Source organism: Vombatus ursinus, unplaced genomic scaffold (genome assembly GCF_900497805.2).
Source record: "Vombatus ursinus unplaced genomic scaffold, bare-nosed wombat genome assembly UNPS02014789.1, whole genome shotgun sequence".
Classification (NCBI taxonomy): domain Eukaryota; kingdom Metazoa; phylum Chordata; class Mammalia; order Diprotodontia; family Vombatidae; genus Vombatus; species Vombatus ursinus.
In genome coordinates this window covers 13,297,406-13,324,147 of record NW_020954567.1, presented here as the reverse complement: position 1 = coordinate 13,324,147, position 26,742 = coordinate 13,297,406, and the positions used below count along the sequence as shown (strand labels likewise).

Genomic DNA, 26,742 nt, shown 5'->3' with positions numbered 1-26,742 from the left:
CTTAGATGTGCAGAAAGTCATCACCTATAATCCTTAAGGTTAGACGGAGGACCACAAGAATTTACCTGTGCTGTCGCCACAACCTCTGGACTCTCAGGCACTGCCATCAGACATGCCAGTGTACCCAAAGGACCACTAGGTCCTGCCTTCCACCCTTAAGCTGAGCCTCCTTTTACATGTTCTCTTCCCCAGTACAAGGAACCAGGTCCCCCATAGGGAGGTCTCTTTCTCCCTCTTTAGGTTTCTCCATAAAATCCTGCTTATTCTCTCCCTCCTCCCCAATCCCTGAAAATTCAGATTCATTTCCTATCCCAATTTTGTTGGGAAATGCTTTGGTGGGTGCTCCTCAATTCATTTGTTCTTCCTAACACAGGACTTTATTCTAAATTCAACAAATATTTATTAAGCACTTATCATATAGACAGCAAGGTCCTAGGCACTAGCTATACAAAGCCAAAAAACATCAACTCTGCCCCAAATAATCCTGCCTGTTGTGTTATCTCTTTATCCTTCTATAGGATCTATACAGAATCATAAAAATTTTACAGCTGGAAGATACTTTAGAGATAATTTAGTCTGGAGCCATAAATCTGTGTTAAATTCAACTGGTTAGGATGGGGCAGGGAGCGGGGGGGGGGGGGGGGGGGGGGGGGGGGGGGGGGGGGGGGGGGGGNNNGATGTGTGAGTGGCTGAGAGAGACTGGAGAGAAATAATAGCAGGCAACAACAGACATGTCATACCTGGATAGGTAAGTGAGGACCTGGACTTTCAGGAGATTTCAGGTGAGAGAAAGCCAGATTTCAGCAGGAGGAAATGGAGGGATAACAACAGGGGAGGCCTCTATAGGAGCAGAGAGGAAAGAGAAGAAGCTGGAGAAGGGCAGGAGCAAAGGAGGGCCGGGAGGGAAGTGTGCTGAGAAGCAGAATGGCAAATGGATTTATGCTTGGGCAGAATGTGACTCTGAATCACAAGCATTATCAGTGCAAGAGACAGCAACCGGTGAGCCATAGGGCATATGGCTGGAGCAGACAAAGAGAACTAACTCCAAGGCCCTAAGGAGGACGATGCGGGAGGCTCCACTAAAGATAGTGGAGGCCCCACATCTGATGACAGGGGCAGGCAAGAGGGCGGGAAGTAGATTCTCTCTTTGACTGGGAACTTGTCAAGGCTTCTACTGTGCTTACTCAGTTCAGTACCTCAGGAAAGCACAGTCCATGCCCTGATAATTCTGCCTATTAGGGTAGCATTTGAGGAATGCGAAACCTAAGGCTGGATGGATGGAGTGACTTCTTCAACGTCACAAAGCTAGTTGTGCTCCCAACCAGATCCAGCATGGAAGTCTCCCAATTTCTGTTTCAACATTCTTTTCCCATAGCATATGGCCTATTCATTCAACAAACATTTATTTAGCACCTACTGTGTGCCAAGGGAAAAAGTACAGTTCCTTCTCTCTTGTAGCTTATTATCTAGGAGGAGAATAAGATGACTGGGTCATTAAAACGTTCAGTTTTAATAAATGCCTTTATAATGTTCAGTTATTAAAATTAAATTTTTTAAAAATTCAGTTTTAATCATTAAAATTCAGTTTTAATAAATGCCCTTATAATGTAAAAGGACATTTCAAGAGAAAAAAAAAAACAAGTATTATGTGAAGTGGGGCAATGGGAATATAATCAACTAAGATCATCAGGGAAGGCTTCACGGAGGAGATGGCATCTGAGTTGGAATTTACTGGATGGATAGGAACTCAACAGACAAGACAGGGAGAGTATTTCAAGCACTGAGAACAACATGAGCAATGACCCAGAGCCATGAGAAAACTGCCTGTCTGGAAAAACAAGGAATAGTGCAATTTGTCTAAAATATAGAATGTGGAGGGGAAAAATAATATCAAATAAAGGTTGAAAGGAAGGGTGACCCCAATGTGTGGAGGACCTTGACTGTCAAGAGTAAAGTTTGAACCTTACTCGGTAAGTAAGATAGGGCCACTGGAGTTTTCTCATGATGGAATAATATGGCATCTCTTGACAAGAAGAATTATTCTGACATCTGTTCATTATAATGAACTAAACAAAGTATGTCCTTCAAGGTCAACAACATTTATTCCTTCCTCTATGGTGTTTGACTAGCTGAATAAAGACCAGGAAATACATTACGGATTAATTTTAAAGAAGTGCACATTATGACTCAACAAAGTGTCACTCAAGTCAGAAATTAATAGATAATATTCCAATTACTTATCATTCAGTGTAGCACAAAGATTAGGAAAGATATTTGATTAGTTCTATTTAAATGTAAATAGTAGAAAGCTATTCACAGTTGTTTTGTAATTCTAGCAGAAAACTTCAGATATAACTGGTTCAGTTTTAACTATAGTTTAAAACTTACCAAGAGTCTGATACTATATGATTTAACAATTCATATTCTAAATTGACTTTGATCTTATGCATTCTGGTATCAAGAATCAAGTTAAGCTGCAAGTATGATACTTATGAATTATATCTTGGGTTTTTTTTTTTTTTCTGCTTCCAAGTTGTCTTAGAGGGCTGACAAATATTAAGTCTGTTCATCTTTTAGCTACAAATCAACTCCTTCAAGTCACTGGGAAGGTCCCACGGTATACTGGAAAGGGTATATGATCTTTAGTCAAGAGAACCTGGATTCAGAGCCTAGCTTCATTACTTAGTGAGTGACTTCAGGCAAGTCACTTAACCTCACTGACCCTCAGTTTCCTCACCTATAAAATGAAAGTACAACATTAGATAACCTCCAAGGTTCCTTCCAGCTCTATACCTACAGTCAGGATGTCCCTTAATGAAATAATCACTGAACAAAAAGGTGAATATCCTCAACGTAAAAATGAAAATATTTTGGTTGCACCTGACTAAGTAACGAAGAGTGATATTGAGTAAATAAATTATTTAGGACTTATGGACTGTGTATTTCCAAAAATCATGTGAGACAGAAGAACTCAGGGTGGTTTTATTTTTTCCCTCAAAGGAATAAGACTAAAAATTTGACCCATGTATATATTTTTAAAGTCAGAAATGGATAGGTGAGCCCAATTGCATAATGGCCCACCTGCCCCCAAAATAAGGGAGATCATTAAGGAGAATGAATGTGTTTCATTGAGTCCAGCTATAAGAGCAGCCAGACCTAATGAAACATGGATTCCTAGATATTGAAGAGGAAAGGACCTCAGAAGTCATCCAGTTCAATGCCTTCATTTTAAAGATGAGGAAAATGAGGCATAGGGTACTTAAGTGACTTTTCCAAGCTCAAACAGCCTAGTAAGCATTAAAGAGGTAGCATCTGAACCCAGGTCCTCTGACTCCAGAGCCAGTTACTTACATGCCACTGCAATAACAGAAGAGGATGGATCTCTGGCATCAAAGGAGACTTCCTAATATTTGGCTGTAGTTGGAATAGCAGTGGTAAGCAATCATTCCCTCTACTGAAATTCTATAGCACTTATTGTTTGAATCATGCATAATGTACTTATGTAATGCGTTTTGCTGCAGTTATTTCTGTATATTTCTTCTCCTCACTGTTAGGTTAGTTATAAGCTCCTACAAAGTAGAGAAATATATGTTACACAGTTCTGTATTTCTCACAATGCCAAATATAGATCTTTGTACATAGAAATTTTCAATAACTATGTGTTGAATGAATACTTAGCCTGTATCAGGTGTTTTTTCCTTATACTGGGTGAGCAATGGGGAGACTCACAGAATTTTAGGATTTTAGAACCAGGAAACACTTAAGAGAATATTTAAACCAAACTGCTCATTTCACAGATGAGGAAACTGGGGCGTAGAGAGATTAAATCACTTGATACGGGTTACACCCAGGGGCAGATCTAAAGTCCTGTGCTCTTTCTACTATATCACAACATTTCTCAGTAGAAAATCTCCTCTTTGAAGAATGAATCTTCACATGGTAAGAATAACCTAAAATGACACCTGTCATTGGAGTGTTTACCCATTATCCTTTTACTAGACTCACAAGAAATTTTTGTTTTTTTTTTTAATGTGAAGACATGAATATTATACCCAACTTGCTTTTCTTCTTTAAATTATATAATAAATTCAACATAATATTTTTAAAGCTGTCCTGCATGCTGTTTCGGCTGCTGATGATTTTTTTTCTGTTTTACTCACCTAATAGTTAGGGTAGCTGAGATTGCCAGGGAGAATTAGAGATTCATCAAGTTGAAAAGAAGCTCAGAAGTCATTTAAGCAAAACCAGATCTGAACAAAAATCACTTCAACAAAATGCCTGAACCCTGGACATCCAGACAATGACCTATAAATAAATGAGGTTTTACTCTATTTCTTCTCATTGGTTAAAACTCACATTTTGTTGTTGTTTAGTCATTTTCAATCATGTCCAATTCTTCATGACCCCATTAGGAGTTTTCTTGGTAAAGATACTGGAGTGGTTTATCATTTCTTTCTCCAGCTCATTTTATAAATGAGGAAACAGAGGTAAACAGGGTTAAGTGACTTGCCCAGGGTCATACAGCGAGTATCTAAAGCCAGATTTGAACTCACAAAGATGAGTCTTCCTGATGCCAGACCTGACACTCTATTCACTGTACCACCTTGCTGCCTTCCTATCCTCTATATTTATATATGTCTAACTGTATCATAGGTTCTTAAACTGGAGTTCATGAACTTTTTTTCTTTATTATTCTGATAACCATTTTAATATGTTTCCTTTTTTAATTACACATATTTTATTTTGTGCATTTTACAACATTGTAAGGAGTATCCAAGGAGTATCCTAAGTATCCTAAGGAGTCCAAGACACAGGAAGGGTCAAGAATCCTTGAAGTAATATCTTTCTTAAAATTAATAATATGAAAACTATCCATACTACCTACAAACACCTATAATTTTTCACTTCTGTAGTTAACACCTGCTCCTTTGTCCCCTAGTTTTGGAGCTTCTCTACTTTTGGAAAGATATAATGGTCTTTTCTACCATCATTGTTATCATCATCACTGTTGTGTCACTGTTGTGTACTCCTATTATGGCACCCAAAATCTCTAAGATATAACAATGAATCAGGAAAATTTAGGAATAAATACTTTAGTGGATGCCATAATTCTCAATACTCGTACTCTAGAAACTACGTGAATGAAAAGTTTTCAAAACATAGAAGAACAGTTGAAGAAATCAAAACTACATAAAGACACAATAAAGTACACATATCATCTCAATCATCTTATTTGCTACTGGAATTGTCCTAAATATGATTTTAGTGATGATGAACTTACTTTCCAATACTTTGACTCAATTACAAAAAACAGTTAATCAACCTGTGCAATTGTCCAATGAATATTAGGCATAAAAGAAGAATAGAGAGGTTGTCACTTGAAGAGTCTGTTCAATCTTAACTCCATTGAAGAAGATGAGAATGAGATGATAATAATAACAATAATAATTTGTATTAGAAGTGATTTTAAAGCATTTCACAAATATTGTCTCATTTACCATCACAATGGGCATTATTATCCCTCTTTTAGAGATGAGGAAATTGAGGCTCAGAGAGTTTAAGCTACTTGTCCACGGTCACATTGCTGGTAACTGTCAAAGGCAGTATTTGAACCCAAGTTTTATTGATACCAAGTCCAGCGCTTGATTCACAACTATTCCACAGTGCTTCAGAAAGACAAAAGTACAAACTTCCACTTTGCATGCATTTCAGAATTCCTACAGACTATCTGTAAATGAAGACGTGGAGCACCTAAGACATTTTTTCATTAACCACTTAGAAATGACTTAGAACTGATTCTGATAACTTAGAAATGACTATGGTATGTTTTCCCCACAATACTTCCCTACGGCATTAAACAAGTCTTTGCCATCCATGCTAACATATTTCAAATATCCAAAGATATTTCTCTAGGCCGTATAATCCATTCTGAACATTTCCTGAGTGTGCTAGATACAAAGAAGAATAAAAAGAAAACTAAGACATGATTCCATGCCTTCAAGAAACTCACAATCTATTCCAAGAGATAATGCATACATAAATCCAATATAAAATAAAATAATAATCATAGCTAACATTTATACAGTGTTCATCTATGTGCCAGGCACTATGCTATGTGCTTTACAATTATCATCTCATTTGCTCCTCACAGTAACTCTGGGAGATAGGTGCTATTATGATCCCCATAAGAAAACTGAGATAAACAGAAGATAAGTGACTTGGCCAGGGTCACACAGCTAGTGTGTCTCTGAGGCTGAATTTTAATTCAGGAATTCCTGACTCCAGAGCCTGTGCTCTATCCACCCCACCATCTAGCTATCCCTTGGTATACAAGTGGTAGCTGTTCAGGAACAAGAGAAATCACATGAGGCTGGGGTATCTAGGAAAGCTTCACGGAAGAGTTAGTAATAGAATTGGTCTTTGGAAAGGCAGCACTTTTACAGTGAAGCACTTGAGTTTAGCTATGTTCTCATTATCATCAAAGCAAGTGTTTCAACTAAGAATTACAGATTTTAATATAAAACTACATTTCTACTCAAACTTCTCAGTAATTCAGACTAGTCATTCCCCAAATAGTCCGAATAAGTGAGAATTAATTTTGTGCATTTATGTCCATAGAATCTTCCAATTAAAAGACTTCCAAAAAGCCTGTATAACAGAAATCCTGTCTAAGTGAAAGAAAAATGTGCCCTATAATGACTCTGAACTACATAAAAAATCCATTATAAGCTCAGTGTTTAAAGAGCATAAGACTATGAGATAGTTTTTTTTTTCAAAAACAGTTAAATAGAAATAGTGTAAATTTGATCACGATTCAACTCTGATAGCACAGTTATTCAAAGGCACACAGTCTTTTTAATTTAGTCAATATATCTCTTAAATTCAGGTGATTAACCATTTTTTTTAAACAGAAGAAATTTCTTTAATATACAGATATATTAAGTGGACTCAAAAGCGTCAAATCATTGATAAATTAACTGGGAATCTATTTTGACATTTTGGTGAATCAGTGAATTTATCTACATTGGTATTCCCTTGGACAATGCATATCCATTTATTTCTCCCTGTGCTGGGTTCCTTTTTCTACACTGTCCCATACATCCTCCAAAGGTGGCCCACTCAATATTCTGGGGGCCTTCCTAGAAAGCTCCTGACGTTGCCAGGACACTAACACAGCTCAATGAGCAACTCATTAGTTATTCCTCCCTCCTAGAAGAAGACCAGCCCATACATCCTTTAAACCACTCTCCCTGTGGAATTGTTGGTTTCTAATAAGGTGCAGCCTCCTACCTACCAGTGTTCTATTTCCCTTTGAGTGACCTTCAATTGTTGGTTTCTAATAAGGTGCAGCCTCCTACCTACCAGTGTTCTATTTCCCTTTGAGTGACCTTCCCTTTGAGTGACCTTAATACCAGAGTTAAAAACAGAACTAATTAAACTTTTCCAAATTACAATATAGGATCCTCAATAGTTATAATTATAATACAGGGTCCTCAATATTTAAATTATGGATTAAGGAAAACCTTCTTTCTATTAAATAAATACCTAGGTAGTTAAAAGATTCATTTCTATTATGTCAATGAAAAGATTAAATTTCATGTTGTTTTTTCCCCATATCAACCAAGAAGTCTTTATACTCAAGAATAAGCTGTTAGACAGTCAACCATTTGCAGAACACATTATTCATGAATCATTTTACATTGGCAACGCTATTAAGAGACAACCCTGATATTCTTTTCAAAGTGTTTCCACCGACTAGATGGTCGACCATGTAAATATCCATGTGGTATAAGATAATGAACAATGCTGGGACTGTCCAAATAAATCCTTCACTTACTAGCTGTGTTTCCTCAAACAGCTCACTTCACTTCTCCAGGGCTCAGTTTTCCTATCTGTAAAACAATGCTATTAGATCAGATGATGCTAAGGTCCCTTTTTAGACTTAAATTACCATAATTCTAAATACCATATCTGTTTTGCTATTGTTGTTGTTGTTGTTTGAAAGGCAATTGGGGTTAAGTGACTTAGTAAATGTCTGAGGCCAAATTTAAACTCAGGTCCTCCTGATTCCAGAGTTGGTACTCTACCCACAGTGCCACCTAGCTGCCTCATCTGTTTTTTGGGGGGTGGGGGGTTTAAACATAAAATAAGAGGGCTCTTACCTCTAAAGTTTGTAAAAACCTTTTGGTATCAGTCAGTTCAAAAGCATCAGTTATACAAATAATTATTTTTATGATAAGTGGATATTTAGTTTGCACAGTTACACTTGACAAGACATGTAATTATTATTCCTATTTTGCACCGAAGAAAATCATTTTACCAATAGGATGAATTGTAAACCATGGTCCCATGAAAACTGGTAGACATATTCTGCGTTACAGATCTTTGATGCTCCCTCCAGAGACTACCCGAAATGGGTTAATTGGATATTTCAAAAAGGCCTGGAGTAATTAAACATACTGTATTGTCTTCAAATGGAGACATAGATTTTGGCAATCTAATGCCATGTATCAATATGCTTTGTAAATGCACTTGGAAAAGCAACAAAATCCTCATTATTTGTGGCCATTCTGCCAACAAATGGTATTGCCTCCAACCAAAATATATAAAAACTGAGAATATGTGCTTGAGCCAAGATACAGTCCTAAGAAATGTTAATAGTGTATTAAATTATGATAATTGATCTGAGTTAACAAAGAAAGAAGGCAGAAAAATCAATGAAAACTGGCACACTCATATGACCCTTTTTACATATCATGCTATATGTCCCAAAAGTTTTAGTGCAGTGTTTATTCTTTAGAGTTTTAATAGCTTCATACTTTGGAACATCCTGTATATGGATTTCCAAAATGCCTCTTTTTGCCTCTGCATATAAATGAATTTTCTCTGAGAACCCAGTAATAAGGAATATAGGCTGTGTGATAGCTCAATACTCATCTAAAAGTGAGGGAGGAGAAACAAAAACAAACAACCCTCAAAGATTAAAATTTTAACTCCCAATTCTGATTTTTATTCATGACTATTTCACCTCCACATAAATTTCATTTTGAAAATGACACTCCTAAATAGAGATCCAAAAAGATAAGAATTCCAAGCACACACATTGGTTGTCTTATACTAAGAGAAGTTGGACTGATTTTAAAAATCACTACCTTAAAATCACTCTAATAATAATTTAATTTACCTGAAAACTTAGAATCACATTTTGCTTCCAAAAATGTGATTTCAAGGAAAATCTAAAAACCATTTTGTTGGCTAAAATGTTATATTTGCCTTTAATCTTAATATTTTTTCCAAAAATAGCAATTCTCTTCACCTGCCCCCAAATTCATCACATATAAAATAACAGATCACTAGTTTCATATTCTATTTAATTCAAAAAATATGTAAATATGACAATCTCCCAATTTTGTCATTCCATGATTCCTCCTTATTAAATCACAGTTGCTTAAGAGCCATTAAAATATATAGGAATCTGATTTTCAAAAATGTACTTGACTATAAGAAATCTACATAATTTTTTCTTAAGATTACAGTAAACAAATTTTACACTACTACCTACTAGTTTTTATTTTTTCCTAAGTATGTTTTTATTGTGTTTATTATTTATCATAATTTAAAACTAACTTATTTTCTCATATTCCACTTACATTTTTACAATAAAGTAATGCTATTACTTGGAATCTACATAAAATTACCAACTGTTTTAAAAAAATTATTCTAAGTCAAGCCAGAATCCATAGATAATACTCAGCTAAACTTCCAAAACTCAGAAATGTCATTTCTTTCACACAAGTTGCTATTTCACATTTTAAGTTTTGGCACCCCACCAAATATTAGACTGTGCTGTAAACTCAATTATCAGAAACTTCTTGCCACTTATCACCTGACATAACTTCAGATGTATGTATACTTTGCATATGTTTCATCTAATATAAAGAAATTGCTATTTTCTAAAGGACATTTAAAATGCAAATCCTTTATAATTATAACTTAATTCTTCTAATACTAAATTATTCTCAAAGACTATGCTTTTGCTTATTGAACCTACCACTCTCCCCAATCCTGTCCAATCCTAAAATATAACTAAGATCAAAACTGAAAACAGACAAGTGAAAGGATCCATGGACCAGAATATATCATCTATTAGCAGAGGGGCAATATATATAAGTAAAAGATTTTCCCATCTGACTTAACACAATACATTAACTAATTCAACAATTATATTGCCTATATCTTGATCTTTATGCTCACAACAAACATACCCCAAAAAGGTTATATTCCATTAAAAAGAAAACTCCAAAGTTTAAGACTGCCAAGATTTTAATTTCCAAGCTCAGATGATTAATGATATCAATAATAGTAGCACCACTTGTCTGAAATTTTTAACATGAACCTTAAGGCTAATAATCATCTAGTTCTCATTATAGTAACCTTATTTGATTATATTAGGACCTTCTTAAGGAATCTGAATGCTTTTCTAATTTTATTTTATTAATCAATAAAGAACTAGAGTAAGTGAAAAGGAGAAGATATGGTTGATGCCATTTTTTTAATGAAGAAACAAAAGTGCAAAAAAAATTAAGTGAATTGCCCATAAGTCAATAAATCTCTGGTTTCTAAATTTCCCTTCTTTATCCAATGAATAGAGGAATAAGAACAAAATCTATTTGCTACAACAAAAGATGTTAAGATTGGGTCCTGAAAAAGTGACATTCCAGTTTTCCCAAACCGCTTACTAAACTCATTTGCTCGCTATCCAATTGATTCCAAGGACTTACCGATACATGGATTCAATGGTATATATATTTTCCTCTGTAACTGTGATGATAAAGGTTTAAAAGGTCTCCAGTGGAGTGCCCCAGAGATCTGTGCTCAGATTTTTTAACAGTGACCTGGATATAGGCAGAAATGGCATGTTTATCAGATATTCAGGTGCTACAAAGCTGGGAGACATACCTAATAGAGTAGGTAAGAGAGTACAAAAGATCTTAACATCCCAACAATGGTCAAATCAAGTAAGATGAAATTTTACAGAAAAAGGCAAATTCCTACAATTGGTCTGGTTTTTTGTTGTTGTTGTTGTTGTTGTTTCATTTTGTTTTTGTTTTTTGTTTTAAAGCTTCACAGGTATAGGATGGAGGAGGCAACAAGTCATCTGTAAAAAGACTGCAAGCTTAACATGAGCCAAAAAAGGAACATGGTGGCCAAGAACACTAATGTGATCTTACCCTTCATTAAGACGCATACACCTTCCAGGAACAGGGAAGTGATAAGACTCACACTGTATTCTGCCCTGATCAAATTACATCTATAGCACCTACTAGTCACCACACTGTAGAAAAGAGAATGGTAAGCTACAGAATGCCCAGAGAAGGACAACAAGAAATGTGAATGACTTTAAGTTCATGCTGTATGAGAATAGGCTGAAAAAAACTGAGTATGTTTAATGTAGAAAGCGGAACCTGAAAAGTCATCAAATGGTAGAGGGACTGCACTTACTTTGCTCAGTCCTAGAGGGCAGAACTCTGAACAACAAGTAAAATCTACATATATGTAAATTTAAGCCAGAACTAGGAAAAATTCTTTTAACAACTACAGCTATTACAAAAGGCTGTGAGTAGTGGGTCCTTCTTCTACCAGGTCTCCAAGCAAAAAACAAATGACCACTTGCTGGGTACAGAGTAGTGGGAATTCTTTTTCATCTGATGTCCCTCTTTCAACTCTTCGATTTTGTGTTTCTAGTGAAAATTTCACCAGTAGTCAATTCCACCAATAGTATGACTCAGTTGCTCCAAACCAAGAATGAGTTAGATATTTTGTGAAGGACTTAACATTGAAAAAATGCCTTAAATGTCCTACTGTCTCAGGGAGTCAGAGATTTTTTTCTTAGAATTTTCACATTAAAAAATTTATTTGAAATAAAATATTCAATATCACTTAACAATAAGCAATCATCTCACACATATTATCTTAATGTATCTGAAAATTAAGCATAGCACTGGACCGTCTGTATGAGCAGTAGGTCATTTATATTTTGCATAAGCCCAGAAAGATACTAACGATTTAAAAAACAGCACAATGTTTCATACAAAAAGTTGCAAGATCTTGTACTGAAACCAACAGCACAATTCCTATTATTGAATGCCAATTGTGTGCTTCAAGGTGGTGACGACTGATACTGTTCAGTCTCATTTGCACTCAAGTTCCTCCTAAGAATCAGCCTGGTGAAGATAAACAGAATCACATCCTTAGCTGGTTGCACGTGACATTATTTCATATGGCTGTTATTCTCATTCCTAGGGGATAACAACCATGGAAAGCCACTTAATAATGGTAATAATGGGGGGGGGGGGGAGAAGAGAAACAGCATTCATTGAAAAATCACACAGTGCTTTCAAAGTAATATCCTCCTGTTATAGAAATACACACTAAAGGACAGCATAAGCAACTTAAATGACTTAAATTAAGGCCTTATGAAATATCATTAAAGCCTGTAACTTGCCTCACAGTCCTTGATCTAACAGACCTTAAAGTGACTGAGAGGCCCTCTTTTCTTTTTTTTTTTCAGTGAAGGGGAAAAAAAATGAGAGAAAACCAGTTTTCCTTTTACAGAAAAAAAAAAGAAGAAATTTATAAGGCTGAATTTAATAAAGAAGGCCTATAACTGAGGCTTCAGTTTGACCTTATGCAAAAAGGACAACCTTAGGTACTGGGCTTACCAGACCACTGTTGGGGGAGGGTTGCCTACATAAAACAAGGAGGAGGCAATAACTTAGGGATGGGCAAACGAGGCCTTTTGCTATTTAGTATTTACTGTGGGTTGGGAAAAGGAATTAAAACTTACAGATTTAGAATAAGAACAATGAGCAGCCAGTGCAGAAGTTCTGACTCGAAGATATAGATCAAAATTTAAAACACCACTCATAGAAAAAAGAAAAAGGCCAAGATTTTAGGGGTTCTGAGAAGAAACATGTGGAAATGACAGAGTTCTAATGCACTGGGAAGGCAGAAGCAACAGGTGTTCTAGTAAGATACATAAAGATAGAGCTAAGTGCTATCATCAGACTTCTAGCCCAGAGAACTCAGGTCCCTCTTTTCTGAATATAACAAAGTCACATGACAAAAGACGGCATTCCCAAGCAATAAATTAAAACTAAGGGATTCCATTTTAAGCACAAAATAACTGGCAGTATTAAAGTTCCTTAATTTAGGCTTAACTATTAGATGAGTCCTTTACCTTGCTATCTAGTTCAAAAGACAAAAATAAGACACCAACGAAGGAAATGACAGAGGCAAAAAAATGGCTCCAATCACAAAAATTTAAGAAAATCAAATCCTCATCCCTGAAAAGGAAATTCTATCATTCTAAATGCATGATGTCATTAAACTGAGGCAAAGTCCAGTTTTGATACATATAATACTATTTTATTCTTTATTTTTAATCTTTCTTACATTTAAAAAAACATACAGGGGTTCAGAACAACCTTAACAAAACAACATGTTCACGTTTAAGGGACCTCTGAAGTCAAACCATTGGTGTGCAAACACGGTTGGCTTCCAATGTGAAGGATCCTAGGCACAATTCATTCAATATATTTGTTTTTTGGTAAAACAAGGAAATCATAGTGCAGCTGTTAACAAGTCCAATATTCCTAAGTTAGACACTTAAATCCATCTGAAAGACTGGCCCAAAGTCAGATTTATACAGCCCTTTGCTGTGCCCCACTCCCACCCACCCTCCCACTCTAAACCCTCCCCAAACATGCTGCATCTGAACCCCTGGTAATTTATTACACAAACCCATGTAATGCACTTACAAAATTAGTTCATCTCTGAATCTGAAAGCAGATCATTACAAAGGGAAATACTGAAGCTCTTACCTGTATTTGATAATTAAGTAAATTGTCTTCTCACCTCCTCCAAGAATAGTTTTGTCTAATAAATATCTATTTAACAACGGCACAAAAAGTATTTTTCTCTTAAAGCAAGTTTTTGTTTTTTGTGTATTTGTTTCAATCCTGCAGATTGAAAACAGCACTGACCTATTCGATGTGCTATGAAAACATTAGGCACAGACCATATAATATAATTTACATTTTTTTTGTTTTAAAAATACAGTATATGCAAGCAGAATTCACACAAAGGACTTGAAACTACAATAGTAAGCTATTGTAAGTAGTAGACCCAACATAAAAGGGTTAATATTTTATTTGAAAAAGAAAAAAATTCAAACTAGCACTGAGTAATATCTCACTACTAGGTGCATCTCTTGTATCTGCATTAGAATAACCTTGTTAGCAAAAAGGGGGTGGGGGGAGAGAAGCCTTAGCTATTAAAAAAAAAAAAAACATATTAGGCACAGAAACTTATTTAATAGGACCCAGAGTGGGGAAAATGTTTCTAAAAGCTATTAGAACACGTTGAATGAATATCGTTCCTCCTCCCTCCCAGCTAAGCTGCTTTTTTGGAAGGAAGAGGTTATTAACATCGTAATTACCTTGAACAGTAAGTTCCCTCATTAACTAAGACACTTCTGGAATAAGGAACCAAAAGATTTAGGGCAAGAAAAATGGGAGGGCTGGAAAGAAGATTTAGAGGAGGTTAGAGACTAGCAGACTTTGATAAACAGGAAAAAAAGCTTCCACCTTTTAAAAAAAATAATGATTTTAATTTTGTTTTTTGATGACCATTTGTGCAGCAATGAATACTGTAAAAGTATATGCAAGGGTGTTATGTGGCTAGTTATTAAGCTATATTTACCGTGTAGGCTTTGTGAAGATCGTTTGTGGGTAGTAGCCTACTGCATTTTAAAAGTATATTTTAATGCAAAAGGTTATCACATACTACATATATAATATGCAGCATTTATCTACAGGGGAAAATAAGAAAAAGAAATCACTTCCTAAAAAGAGAGAGAAAGATACACAGGAGGAATCTGCTTTGATGTGCCAGTTATATTATGCCCTGTGGAAGATTTGAGATACTAATTTGTTGTTTTTTTTTTTAATTTTCACTGATAAATTTCTCTTAACCACCATACAAATTCAAAGGAACCATATTCACATGATAAATAATGTCTCATGTGTGTTCCCTTTCTAGGTTCCTTTTCCATAGTTTTCTTTTCCATTTAAAAAAAATCACCTTAGTTTACATGTCATTTCATAATGAACTATTCAAGTAAATATTTCTGTCATGGAAAATTCCCAGATGTACCAAATCCTATTCCAAACCACTCTCAGACTGTACTTGATCAGCTGTGCAGTTTTCCTTAGATGGAGCAGGAATTAGCCCGTTTTCTGGGCTTGGGGTCCTGGATGTCCCGGTCTTTTAAACACATACAAGAGGAACATATTGTCTGTGATAATCTTCGGAGGCCCAACCTAAAAACACTATTGGAGAGGCTATATATTACACAGTTACAGAAACTATTGCTTATAGCAAGCCAGGTTGTTAGGAAGGAGAGAGCGGGATTATCCAGGACTCGGGAGCTCTCCAGAAGAAAGTATATGATGTAAGGGAGCCACAGCATGTAGAACACGCTGGTTATCCGAAACAAAACCATGGCATAGCGTTTGTCAGGGCTGTGTCCAGTCTCTCCGGCAGCATCAACTTCGTGGCTAGGAAATCGGGCCCTTCGGTCGCTGATCTCTTTGGTGTGCTGCCGACAGATTTTGAAAATGTGGAAATAAGTGAAGCAGATGACAAAGGCAGCAGGGGCATAAAGTAAACAAACAATAAAGCCAGTAAAATAGGCATTGGTGAGCCAAGAGGTAGCACACCATTCAAAAATGTCACCGTGGTAACCAGGTTTCCCCCAGCCAAAAAAAGAAGGCAAGAAAATCAGGCAAGAGTAGATCCAGATCAGAATAATGCAGATTCTCAAGCGACAAGGAGTGACCAGCTGGTTGTAGGAGAGGGGTTTGGTGATGGCAAGGTAGCGATCCACACTGATGCAAGCCAGACACGCCATGGAAACACTCTTCAGCACTGAGATGATGTATCCAAAAACCTGGCAAGTCAGTGACTCGTGGACACCTGTGGAATAATGAAGCAAGGAGAGAGTAGGAACCAAGCAGCTCACTCCTACGAAGAGATCAGCATAGGCCATCGTCTGGATGAAATAGCTGGTAGTATAATGATGCAGAAGGGGAGCACAGTGAAAGACAAAAATAACGGTTAAGTTCCCGGCGATGATTAAAAACGTCAGCAGGACGATAACAACTGTCTCCAGGATGCAGACGTCCTCTACATTGTAGTGGCCAAATCCAAGTGGGCAGGAGTGATGCTCCGAGATGTTCCCAAAGCTCGTGTTGTGAGTCTTTGGTTCAATTAACCTGGACTCATTCATGGTTTGGGATTAGGAAACCCTGCAGCTGGGTCGATGGCAGTCCAGTGATGGCCTGCCCCACATCTGCTAACCTCTGCACTTTGGTGGCTCACGCTGTCTCTGCTGACACTGCCAACTGCTTCTGTCACAGATTAGCTTCTCAGAACTGTTCAAGTCTCTTCATCAGCCTCAGTACAGCACTGACACACCTCAGCTGTGGGGGGAAAATAAGCTAGGAAGGAGGTGAAAAGAAGGCCACCAGTTAGCTCCCTCCAGTGCTCTCAAACTACCTTTAACAAACACAAGGCACTTCTAAAGAAAACAGATTCTTTATCTTCAACTATGGAAAATGAAAGGCATTTTTTTTTTTATTTCAGCCATCAAGTGGATGGGGTGGGCAAAGAAAAAGCTTTTGAAGACTGTTTGTTCTCCTGAGAAAGTCAATTTCTTTGGGATCCACTAGAGAGAACGAGAAAAGGACAAAAGTCTTCCTAGGACTCGGGCTTCCTTGATCAGCAATTATATGATATAAATGAATGTTTCAGATTCATTTAAACCATTAAGATTTCAGGAGGTCAGTAACTGCTTTTAGTTGGAAACCTAGAAAAAGTTCCCTCTAGCATGCTATGCCTTTGGGATTTGTTCTGGAGATGACACTCCCTGTCTCATCCCTGTGATCCATCCTTTCATTAAAGAGGTAAGGAAAACCTTCTTGTCAAGGTCAATTCCCAAAGACTCAACACTACTTGGATATGAATTGAGTGGATTTTCTTTAGAGGCAGAATGGAAGGGGTAGAAAAGCAAGGTTTATCCTCCAACTGTAGGAGAGGAAAACAAAACATCTCGAGCGAAGCAGATAATGTGCAATCAGCTCACACTCCCCAAATAAGATGAACCCATGAAGTTTTAAGTCAGTTTTTAGTTTTAACAGTTTCAGTCCTTTCCAGTTATGGGTGGCAGTGGCAGCCGCATAATTTAAGCCTCTCCCCTATCCACCTCCCTCCCCTCAAAAACCATCCTTGCATTCAGTTTCAGTCTCGGTAACTGAAAATATTTTTCATTAGCTGGCTTGTCACATTCCTTATAATGAATCAGGACAATCAAGTGCACGGCTCAATCAATGCTATTTTTCACCTTTGCAACAACTCGGGAATCATTTCAAAAGCCCCAAACAAAAGCCCCAAACTTCAGTCTGCATTCTACTCTGACGCTAATGAAATGCTGATTTGACTAGAAATGCTGCCATTGTTTACTACTCAGTTATTTTCAGTCAGATCTTCATCCTCTAGGCTGCTCTACCTTGTCTATCTTCACTAGATGATCAGCATATTAAATAATTACTTCAGCAACTAGCTTTCCCAGTATTGGAAAATTACCTCGTTTATTACATTTGCAGTTACAGAACAGCCATATGTTAAGAAAATGCTTCTTTTCTTTCTGTGTTCTATTTTGAGGAAATGCTCAATTAGTGCAGGGGCCATTAGGTAGGTTACTAGACAGTCTTGTTTTAAAATGTCCCCAAAGCATCGAGGCAAATTTAAATCCTAGAGTCTGAAATGCTGGCGATCCGGCAGGGCTGGACGAAGCAATTCCAATAGAAAGGTCCCCAAGGTCATTCGGATATGGTGCTGAAAGTCCTTTAAAAAGTACTAGTGTCTCAGAGGTCCTTTTGTTAGGAGTCACAGTGCCTTCTGAAGGAATCTCATGCGCTAGAAATAAAAAATTTCCTCTAGTTCTGATGCAGCAGTTTAATAGAAAGCATTCTTTTTAAAGTTCTTTTCTCCAATACATCACCAAGCCATAGAGGGGAGTCCTTATTCTTTATTCTTCTATAACATCCACAGGACGCTCCTCAGCACGCAGTTCCCACTGTCAATAGCCAATTTCTTCTATTTCAAAGGAACCACTTTGGGGTTCTCTTGTTACAAGAATAAGGCAACGCTTCCCACCTAGATCCACTCTAATCAGCTGCTATGCTTTGCAGCCTGATTTAGGAGTCCGACTGACTGTGATGCAGTTACAAGGAGGCTGTAGCGATTTCTCACTTCACAGTTGCGCTCTCTGGATTACTGCTTGCACCTGAGCCCCTGCACCTCCTCCTCATCACCCTGAGCTGATGCAGAAGAACTCCCCATTAGAAAGGTGACTCGGTCCTTCTGCCCCAATCAACAGCCCAGCCAATGGCTACTGCAGCTGAAACTGTCACTAGGTAACAGTTGCCAGGCACATGCAGGCTTCTAGCCTTACATGGCAAGCGGCGATCAAGAATGACAAATGAAGACAATGGGACTGACCGATGCTTATAATATACTAATGGCATTTCGGAAGTTCAAGGGGTACCTCCCTTCTAGCACTTTCACAAGATTCTGCCCTCTGGATGAACAGAACATGAGAATATCTATAGATACACCTTTAAACCTCCTCGAGACACGACCACAAAAGTACTATACGAGACACAAGCTAAAGGAACAAGTCAGCAGAAATTTAATCCTTATTGGCAGAAAATACTTATTAATTATTAAATATGCCAAACCTTCATAAGCCCAAGCTAATGTAACTATTTCCCTTCTCTCAAAATGGTTATATTTGATTAACAGAAATTGATCATCATTTTCATATCACCCCCAAACATAGTCAATTCCCTGCCGAAGTTTGCAATTTAAATTAATTACCCAAACAATAAAGTTATAATACAATAGAGTTAATATTGCAAGTTAATTCTCCTGTACCAAAGTCTAGCCTGTGAAATGTTTAAGGTCAAGTAGAAGGGAAAAGGTTAACTGGGGAAAAAAAATCTTTGCAGAGTGAACTGAAAACTACAAAACTTCACCTAAATCATCTGCTTAGTTTACCTCTCCATGCCTAAAACTGCAAAAGGTTAAAAAGAATTTTTCATATGACCCACCAGAGGTGTTTAGATTTAAAAATATCTTGCTTCAAAGCAAATACATGCCTTTTTGAATAACTTCTGTTTGGGTCCAATAACTCATTTTTGGAAGTGAATTAGAAAAGGAAAAAACTTATCTTTAATATCTTAATAAGTTCAGAATTTTCAAAAATAAGGAAATGGGGGGAAGAAAGGAGGCTAATTACAATTGTAACAAAATTACAGAAGAATACATGGGTCTTTTAATAGAATGACATGCTGTTACAAAAGTTTTTTCACTTCTTTGTTCATCAAAAAATAACTTAAATCTAAATGTCAGAAACAATGTGATTCCTCTTTTTGTAACAGAAATACCTATGAAATACCTGTATTTTTTTATCTACTCTTTGTTTTATAAGAAATATCAGATGAGGTTACAGTGAGCTAAATAGAGAGAAAACGAAGAATGGATGATGAATTTAGACTTGAAAGCAGATACCTTAATTTTGGGAACAAGCTCCTAGAAAGTACCATTTTAAAGGAAACAAGTTTGATTTTTAGACATTCAGATAAACATCACATATCTGGATTTCTTTTTCTTCAGTTCCAGAAGTTTTAAATATTCAAATTACAAACTGAAAGGCAAGAACGAAGCTTGCAGACAAAGACACAGATAGGATTTTGCTAAGAAACTATTTTCAGTCTGAGTTGCAGAAGTATAAAATGATGATATTGGATCAACTAGGCAGCATTGTGAAGTGGACCAAACACTGTTGGAAGACGTGGGTTCAAATCCCCTAGTAGACTGCTTCCAACATTCTTCCGATCACCCAGACTCACAACCTCGGTATCATCCTTGTTCCTTCGCCCACATAAACAATCCTTTGCCAAATCCCGTCCTTTCTCTCTCCACAACACCTATCACATGTCCTCCGCTCTTTACTCACAGTCACCTCACCAGTTCAGGCTTCGTTATGTCTCAGCAAGATCAACAGGCTCCTGTGGTGTCTCTGCCTTAAGTCTCTCCTCCTTTCAATCTCTATTCATCACAATTGCTAACATGATTTTCCTAAACTTCAGGTGTGACCATGTCACTCCTCTACTCAATAAAGACCAATGGCTCCCTATGGCCTTTATGATCAAATATCAATCACTCTCTTTGGTTTTAAAAGCCTTTGATGACCCGATTCCCATCTCCCTTTCCAACCTTGCTGTATATTACTCTCACTCCCCTTCCCACATCCCACCATCCAACCAGATTGCCTTTGCTGCCATCCCTTACACACCATCCTCTATCTCCTGTCTTCCTGCATTACTCTGGTGGCCCTCCATCCCACTTCTTCGTTTCTGTCTCTTAGAATTCCTAGTTTCCTTCAAAACTTGGTTCAAACACCACCTTGTTCATCGAGTCTTTTCAGATTTCCTATCCCCAGAGATGCCAGTATCTCCTCATGTAATTACTTTGTATTAATTTTCTTTGTATTAATATACATAAGTGTTGTCTTTTCCCAACACCAGGAGTTGAGAGTGGGGAATGTTTCATTTCTGTCTGTATCCCAAGTGCCTAACAGTGATAGGCAAACATTAGGCACCTATTAAATGTTTGTTAATTGACTGTGTGTCTCTGAGCAAGTCACTGGGCCTCAGTTTCCTCATCTGTAAAAGGAAGAAGTTGAACTACATAATCACTTAAGTTCCTTTCCCACTTCTGTTGTTGCTGCTCAGTAGTTTCAGTTGGGTCCAAGTCTTCATGACCCCATTTGCAGTTTTCTTAGCAAAGATTCTGGAGTAGTTTGCCATTTCATTCTGCAGCTCATTTTACAGATGAAGAAACTGAGGCAAACAGGGTTAAATGACTTGCCCAGGGTCACACAGCTAGTAAATGTTGGAGGCCAGATTTGAACTCAGGAAGATGTCTTCCTGACTCCAGGTCAGGCACTCTATCTCTGTGCCACCTAACCAACCCCCTTTCCCACTAGAAATCTACAATTTTAGTAAATTTTTAAAAAATTATGCTCTTACCCACTAACATAAGTATCTATGTGATTTTATTTCTCACATTTGGGGAAAATGTGAAAATCAAATACTGAATGACTTTTAGATTTGCATTTTTTTAACTTTACTAAGACTTTTGGGATACCTTATATAACAGAATGAAAAACAATGGTAACAATCTATAATTATACAGACTTCCAAAAGCAAAACTGGAAATCCACTTAGGTGGCAATTTGGGATGGCAATACACTCTAAGTTCAAACTAGATTATAGGATCCTAGATTTAATGTTAAAAAGTGATCTATTCCAAACTATTCATTTTACACATAAGGGAACCAAATCCCAGGGACTCATCTGAACTCAAACAGCTAGTAAATGGCATGGTGCAGAAGTGAACTCAGATCTTCAAACTCCACGTTCAATGGGGTTTCTTCCGTCTCTCCTACCAATATTCTCCTGGGAATTCTTCAGGGATTGCTAATTAATTCTTTTGCTTCTTTTTCATAAATGATCCTTTCTTCTTCAAATCCAATGTCATTCTCTTATCTCCTCTCAGCTGTTTCTTGCTACTTTATACCTGGATTTTAATTTACATTTACACTGAAAAGCTAGGAATCTAAATTTACAGTGGGCATTATTTGGATGTTTTATTATTGTCATTTTTATAGTAATTTACCTACCCTTTCTCTCGTTGGTGAATTAGAGCCAAAGAACCTTTAAAGGAAATATTATCAGAGAGTCTCTGAGGGCTATACATAAAACCAATACATAAAAGCAATCTGACAAATAGAATAAAGATCAAATAGATATTAAGCAGAAACAATAGAGGACATTGTGAAACTGGAGGCATTTCCTCAGTGTAGAATCACCATTTGGCAGGCATCACCACTAAGTCTGGCTGTCCAACAAATAGCACTGTACTATTACTGCCGTTGTTTGTCTTTCACCTATGATATCACGAGGGTGCTTTCTTGACTGGCCCATGGCTTTAAGTGAAACAGAGCTGCTAAAAGTCATCTCCTCCAGAGTCATCGAAGTCAGCAATCAGAAGATACCAAATGCACGTGTCTTAAGGTATTAAACATTGGTTTTCACAATATCCTCTTTCTGGTCCCTGAATTTGGAAGTCTTGACTATTTCTTTAAAAGACTGAAGCACTAGAATAATTCAAAGGACTGAAGTTCTACCAACTGAAATGGAGAGACAGGGAGAATGGGGAGCAGTTTTTGTACATTGAGATTTTAAAAATTTTTTGAGATCTACCTAGAGGGCACATAATGATCACGGAAAGACAAAATCAGAATAAAAGCTAAACTTCAACATATTACAATAGCTTTAAGTTCTACATCCAAATGAAGGATCCTATTAAGTTATCTTAAACTCTTACTTCCCCAAGAGTCATGACATTTTTGAATATTAATTTAATTCATTGAAAAATCATGTTTCAAAAGAGGAAATTATTATTTCATTCCTTTCAGCCTGCCAAATGCTACAGCAGAAGAGAGAACTACCCTTCAGAAGGAATCTCCTGGAGGAGTAGAAGATGCCTTGACCTCAGCCTAGGCTGTCTCTCCATCCTTTGAGTAGAGAAACACCTTGAGATCTTTGAAGATTCTAGAAGATTTGGGGATTCCCATCTTCCATGCAGCATCCCTGCTGCATCCTTGCAACTGTGCACAGCACAGTCTGCATTTGGAGCCAAGGAAAGAATTAGAATCCAGGAGATGAGGAAAGCTACCTCAAGATTCTGGAAAGAGCCCAGTGGAAAAATGAGCCCATACTTGAGGGAAACATTTTGAGGACTCCAACAAAGGGACTTCCAGAAGTTGTAAGTTACTCCTTTTGCCACATGTGTTCTTGCTAAGCTTAGATCTACTTTTTCTCAGCACTTAGCACAGTGCCTGGCCCATAACTTAATAGCTCACTGACTGACTAACTGAGAGTATGTCTTAGACTTTTGGGAATAGGTTTTGTATCAACTGTTCTCACTATACCACTGTAGTAAATACCCATTCATGAAAGCTAATTATTTAACTGTGAGGGTTATTGTTAACCCCTTTTTTACAGATGAAGAAACTAAGATGGATAAAGGTTAGGTGAATTGGAGTCACAACCTTTAAATGTCTCAGGTCCTGACTATAAGCCTAGTACCCTGTCCAATATGCCAACTTGTTACCACTTAAAATGTTTGCTGAATTGAATTCACAAGAACATAGAATTACATCTGAAAGGGATCTTAGAGATCATTTGCTCCAACCCTAACTGGGACCTAGAGAAAATAAGTGACCTGCCCAAGGTCACAGAAGTAATAAATATTAAAGCCAGGAATTAGCCAAGGACTGTGACTCCAAATTCAGAATTCTTGCCACTACAAACATATTGCCTTAGCTGTACTCATTTAAATTGTGCTATGTATAAAAAAAAACAAAATTTAAGCAAAGTAGTAATTTAAACTCCTAAATGGATTTCAGTTTTGGAAAAGTAACTTAAAGCTAATTAAGAAAACCTAACCAATATTAAAAGTTGTCCCAACCTCTTAGCATTTCAAGTGCCTTTACAATATTATGATGAGCCCCTCTCTGCCTCACCACCACAAAGCCAGTCACCTAAAAATCACCAAAGTGACTGTCAAGAAATGCCCAGAAAATTGTGCCATACTGAAACTGAGCATTTTAAGAATACTAGAAATCTGTTGAAGTAAAGTCCCATTAAGTATGAGAGAGAGGTCTATTGAATGTCCTAAAAGGACCTTTGATAAGAGTGGGAAGAGAAAATGCCTTCAGCCTGTGCCTGCTTTCACACAGTCTCAGTACACCTGACTGGGGGGGGTGAGGATGGGGGGAGGTGTCAGCATTTGTACTCACAGACATAACATCCCAGATATGGGTTAGATGCTCGAGTGAGAAAGAAATCCCTGTTAAATTCCAGTTATACAACTGTCTGGGACTGCCCTGGCTAGCTACGATCTCAGACTCAGATTAGTCATACCACTTGTCCAAATGAGCCAAACCTGTGAGAATGAGTATTCTTTTGACAGTCACAAAAGGGGCTTACTCTTTAAAGAAAGATGAAGCACTCTAGAGATGTTGGCATGGCTTTTCAATCCAATGCCTACACAGAACTCACAAACTTTCCCCCTAAACCCTTCTGAACCTCCCCATTACATCAAAGTCACCAACATCCTCCAAGTCACCCAAGCTCACAGCCTCAATTTCACCCACAACTCCTTGCACTCGATTGCCCAAAGTATCCCATCTGCTGCCATTTCTCCCTTGGCAGCATCTCTCATATGCATCCCCTTCTCTCCATTCATGTAGCTACCACTCTAGTTCAGGCTCTCATCATGTCTTACCTGAACTACTAAAATAGCCTTGATCTCCCTACCTCTTCTCTCCCTTTTCCAATCCACCTACCACTACAACAGTGCCAGTGATGTCCCTACTGCGTGTCAATACCCTCCTCTCCCCACCCCCACCTCATGAAAACACACTCCATTTATTTGAAAAAAACTCCTATCAACCTTATTTTTATTATTTTGTTAAGAATCTACCAAGTGTAAGTGGCAAGTTGGTATAAATGCTTGTTGCTTGAGCAGAAAAGTTTTCAGATAAGTGATGTCACTTGAGTTGAATGATGAAAAGAACTAAGGATTCCACAAGGTGGAGGTAAGAAGGGGCTGCACTTCAGGATGAGGAACTAGTAGCTGTGAAAAAGAGAAGACAGATAAGAGAAACGGAGAGATACAAGAGGTCTACCCACCTTTTAAGACTGCCTCCTCAAATTACCTTGCGTTTTCTTTACGTGAGGTTTTTTTACCTACACACACACCCATACCCACACACCCACACTCAAGTGCTATTTATTAAAGGTTTGTTGACGGATATTTATCACTGCTTAAGACAAATAATAATGGAATAGGGGATGAACTAGAAGAGACCCCAACACAGCTCCCCTTGTTCGTGGCTGAAGAAGCGAAGTCACGTGCCCAAGATTACACAGAGGGTCAGTGGCAGCCCCAGGTTCCAAATGCAGAGCCTCTGTCCTCAAAGTCAACCTTCCTAGGCCCGCACACTGCTGTTCTTTAATATTCTGTCCCATTCATATGCCCTGGAATGTTCAGCCTATCATGAGGCCCATATTTTGGTTTGCAAGTTTATGTACACTGACAAAAAGGCAATGTGTCATAGTGAATAGAGATTCTCTCAGGGCCGGGAAGAATGAGATTCAAGTCCTATTTCTTGCATCTACAGCTTCATAAGCCTGAGCAAGTCACTTCACCTCACAATGTTCTAGGAAACTAAGACTCTAAAGTTGCCAAAAAAGAGAGAGACCTATGTCAGTAAAGGAAGTTTCCTAATTGTGGAGTCCCCCTTCCAGTGAAATCACAGGTCTAGTCCCTACCCTGAAACCTTAGGAATTTTGTTTCATATGGTGGTCTCTTCTTGTGGCATAAACCCAATATTGTGAATTACCACATGGTTAATTTAAAATTTCTTCTTTGCATAGTTCTGAATTATTTTCCAGAATGGTTGGACTAATTCATACCAGCAGTGCAGTAGTTTTCCCCAGAACCTTCAACACTTAAATATCTCATCTTTACCAATCTGATGTCTGTGAAGTTATATCATATTTATTTAAACTGTTGGTCTTGTGCTTATTTGTTTTTGAAAATCTTTTCAGATTACTGTTGCCAGATTGAATTCAATTTGCATGAAACCAGCTGACAGCCCTTTCTTATCTATTAGTAAATGGTTTGAATTTCTTACAGATTTTGGATGTCAATTTTTTTTATCAAAAATGTCTAATGCAAAGATTTTTTTGATCTACATCTTTTCCTCCACTTCGAGCTGCATTGATATCGTCTATGCAAAAGCTTTTATTCATTTTATAAAACTGAAATTGTTTATTTTGTCTTTTATCACCTGTTTTATCCTCTCTCTGATTACGAATTCTTCCTAATCTACAGCTGTCAAATATATGCCTGGTTTATCTTCCAATAATGATCTCCCATAACTGCATTTAGGCAACTTTGTTTTTTCTTTTTTTTTTTAATTTAGTTAGTATTTTATTTTCCCCGGTTACATGTAAAAACAATTTTTAACATTCATTTTTAAAACTTTGAGTTGCAGATTCTGTCCCTTCCTACCTTCTTATCCCTACCCCCACCCCCATTGAGAAGGCAAGCAATTTGATACAGATTAAATGGGTGTAGTCATGCAAAACATTTCCATATTAATCATGTTGTAAAAGAAAACAAAGACAAAAAAAACCACCCTCAATAAAAAAAAAGAAAGTAAAAAAATATGATTTAATCTGCATTCAGACACCATCAGTTCTTTCTCTGGGGATGGATAGCATTTTTCATCATAAGTTCAACAGAGCTGTCTTGGATCACTGCATTGCTGAGAATAGCTAAGTCATTCACAGTGGATCATCTTACAATATTGCTGCTACTTTGTACACAGTACATTTCACTTTGCATCAGGTCACGTAAGTCTTTCCGGGTTTTTCTGAGAGCATCCTGCTCATCATTTCTTATAGCACAATTGCA

General features: G+C 37.3%; 2 protein-coding genes across 2 annotated transcripts in view; both read right to left on the bottom strand.

The window, feature by feature from the left end:
• RABGAP1L (RAB GTPase activating protein 1 like) overlaps positions 1-26,742 on the bottom strand; it is a 648,400-nt gene that overhangs the window by 392,746 nt on the left and 228,912 nt on the right. The gene's annotated exons all lie outside the window — the stretch shown is intronic.
• On the bottom strand, positions 15,060-16,612 carry GPR52 (G protein-coupled receptor 52). The gene has a single exon (XM_027868542.1). It carries the CDS (start codon positions 16,349-16,351, stop codon positions 15,272-15,274), a length of 1,080 nt encoding a protein of 359 aa, XP_027724343.1. The 5' UTR covers positions 16,352-16,612; the 3' UTR covers positions 15,060-15,271.

What these genes read in the sequence shown, in the direction of transcription:
- GPR52 (XM_027868542.1), bottom strand. Translation starts at nt 16,351, where the DNA reads ATGAATGAGTCCAGGTTAATTGAACCAAAGACTCACAACACGAGCTTT.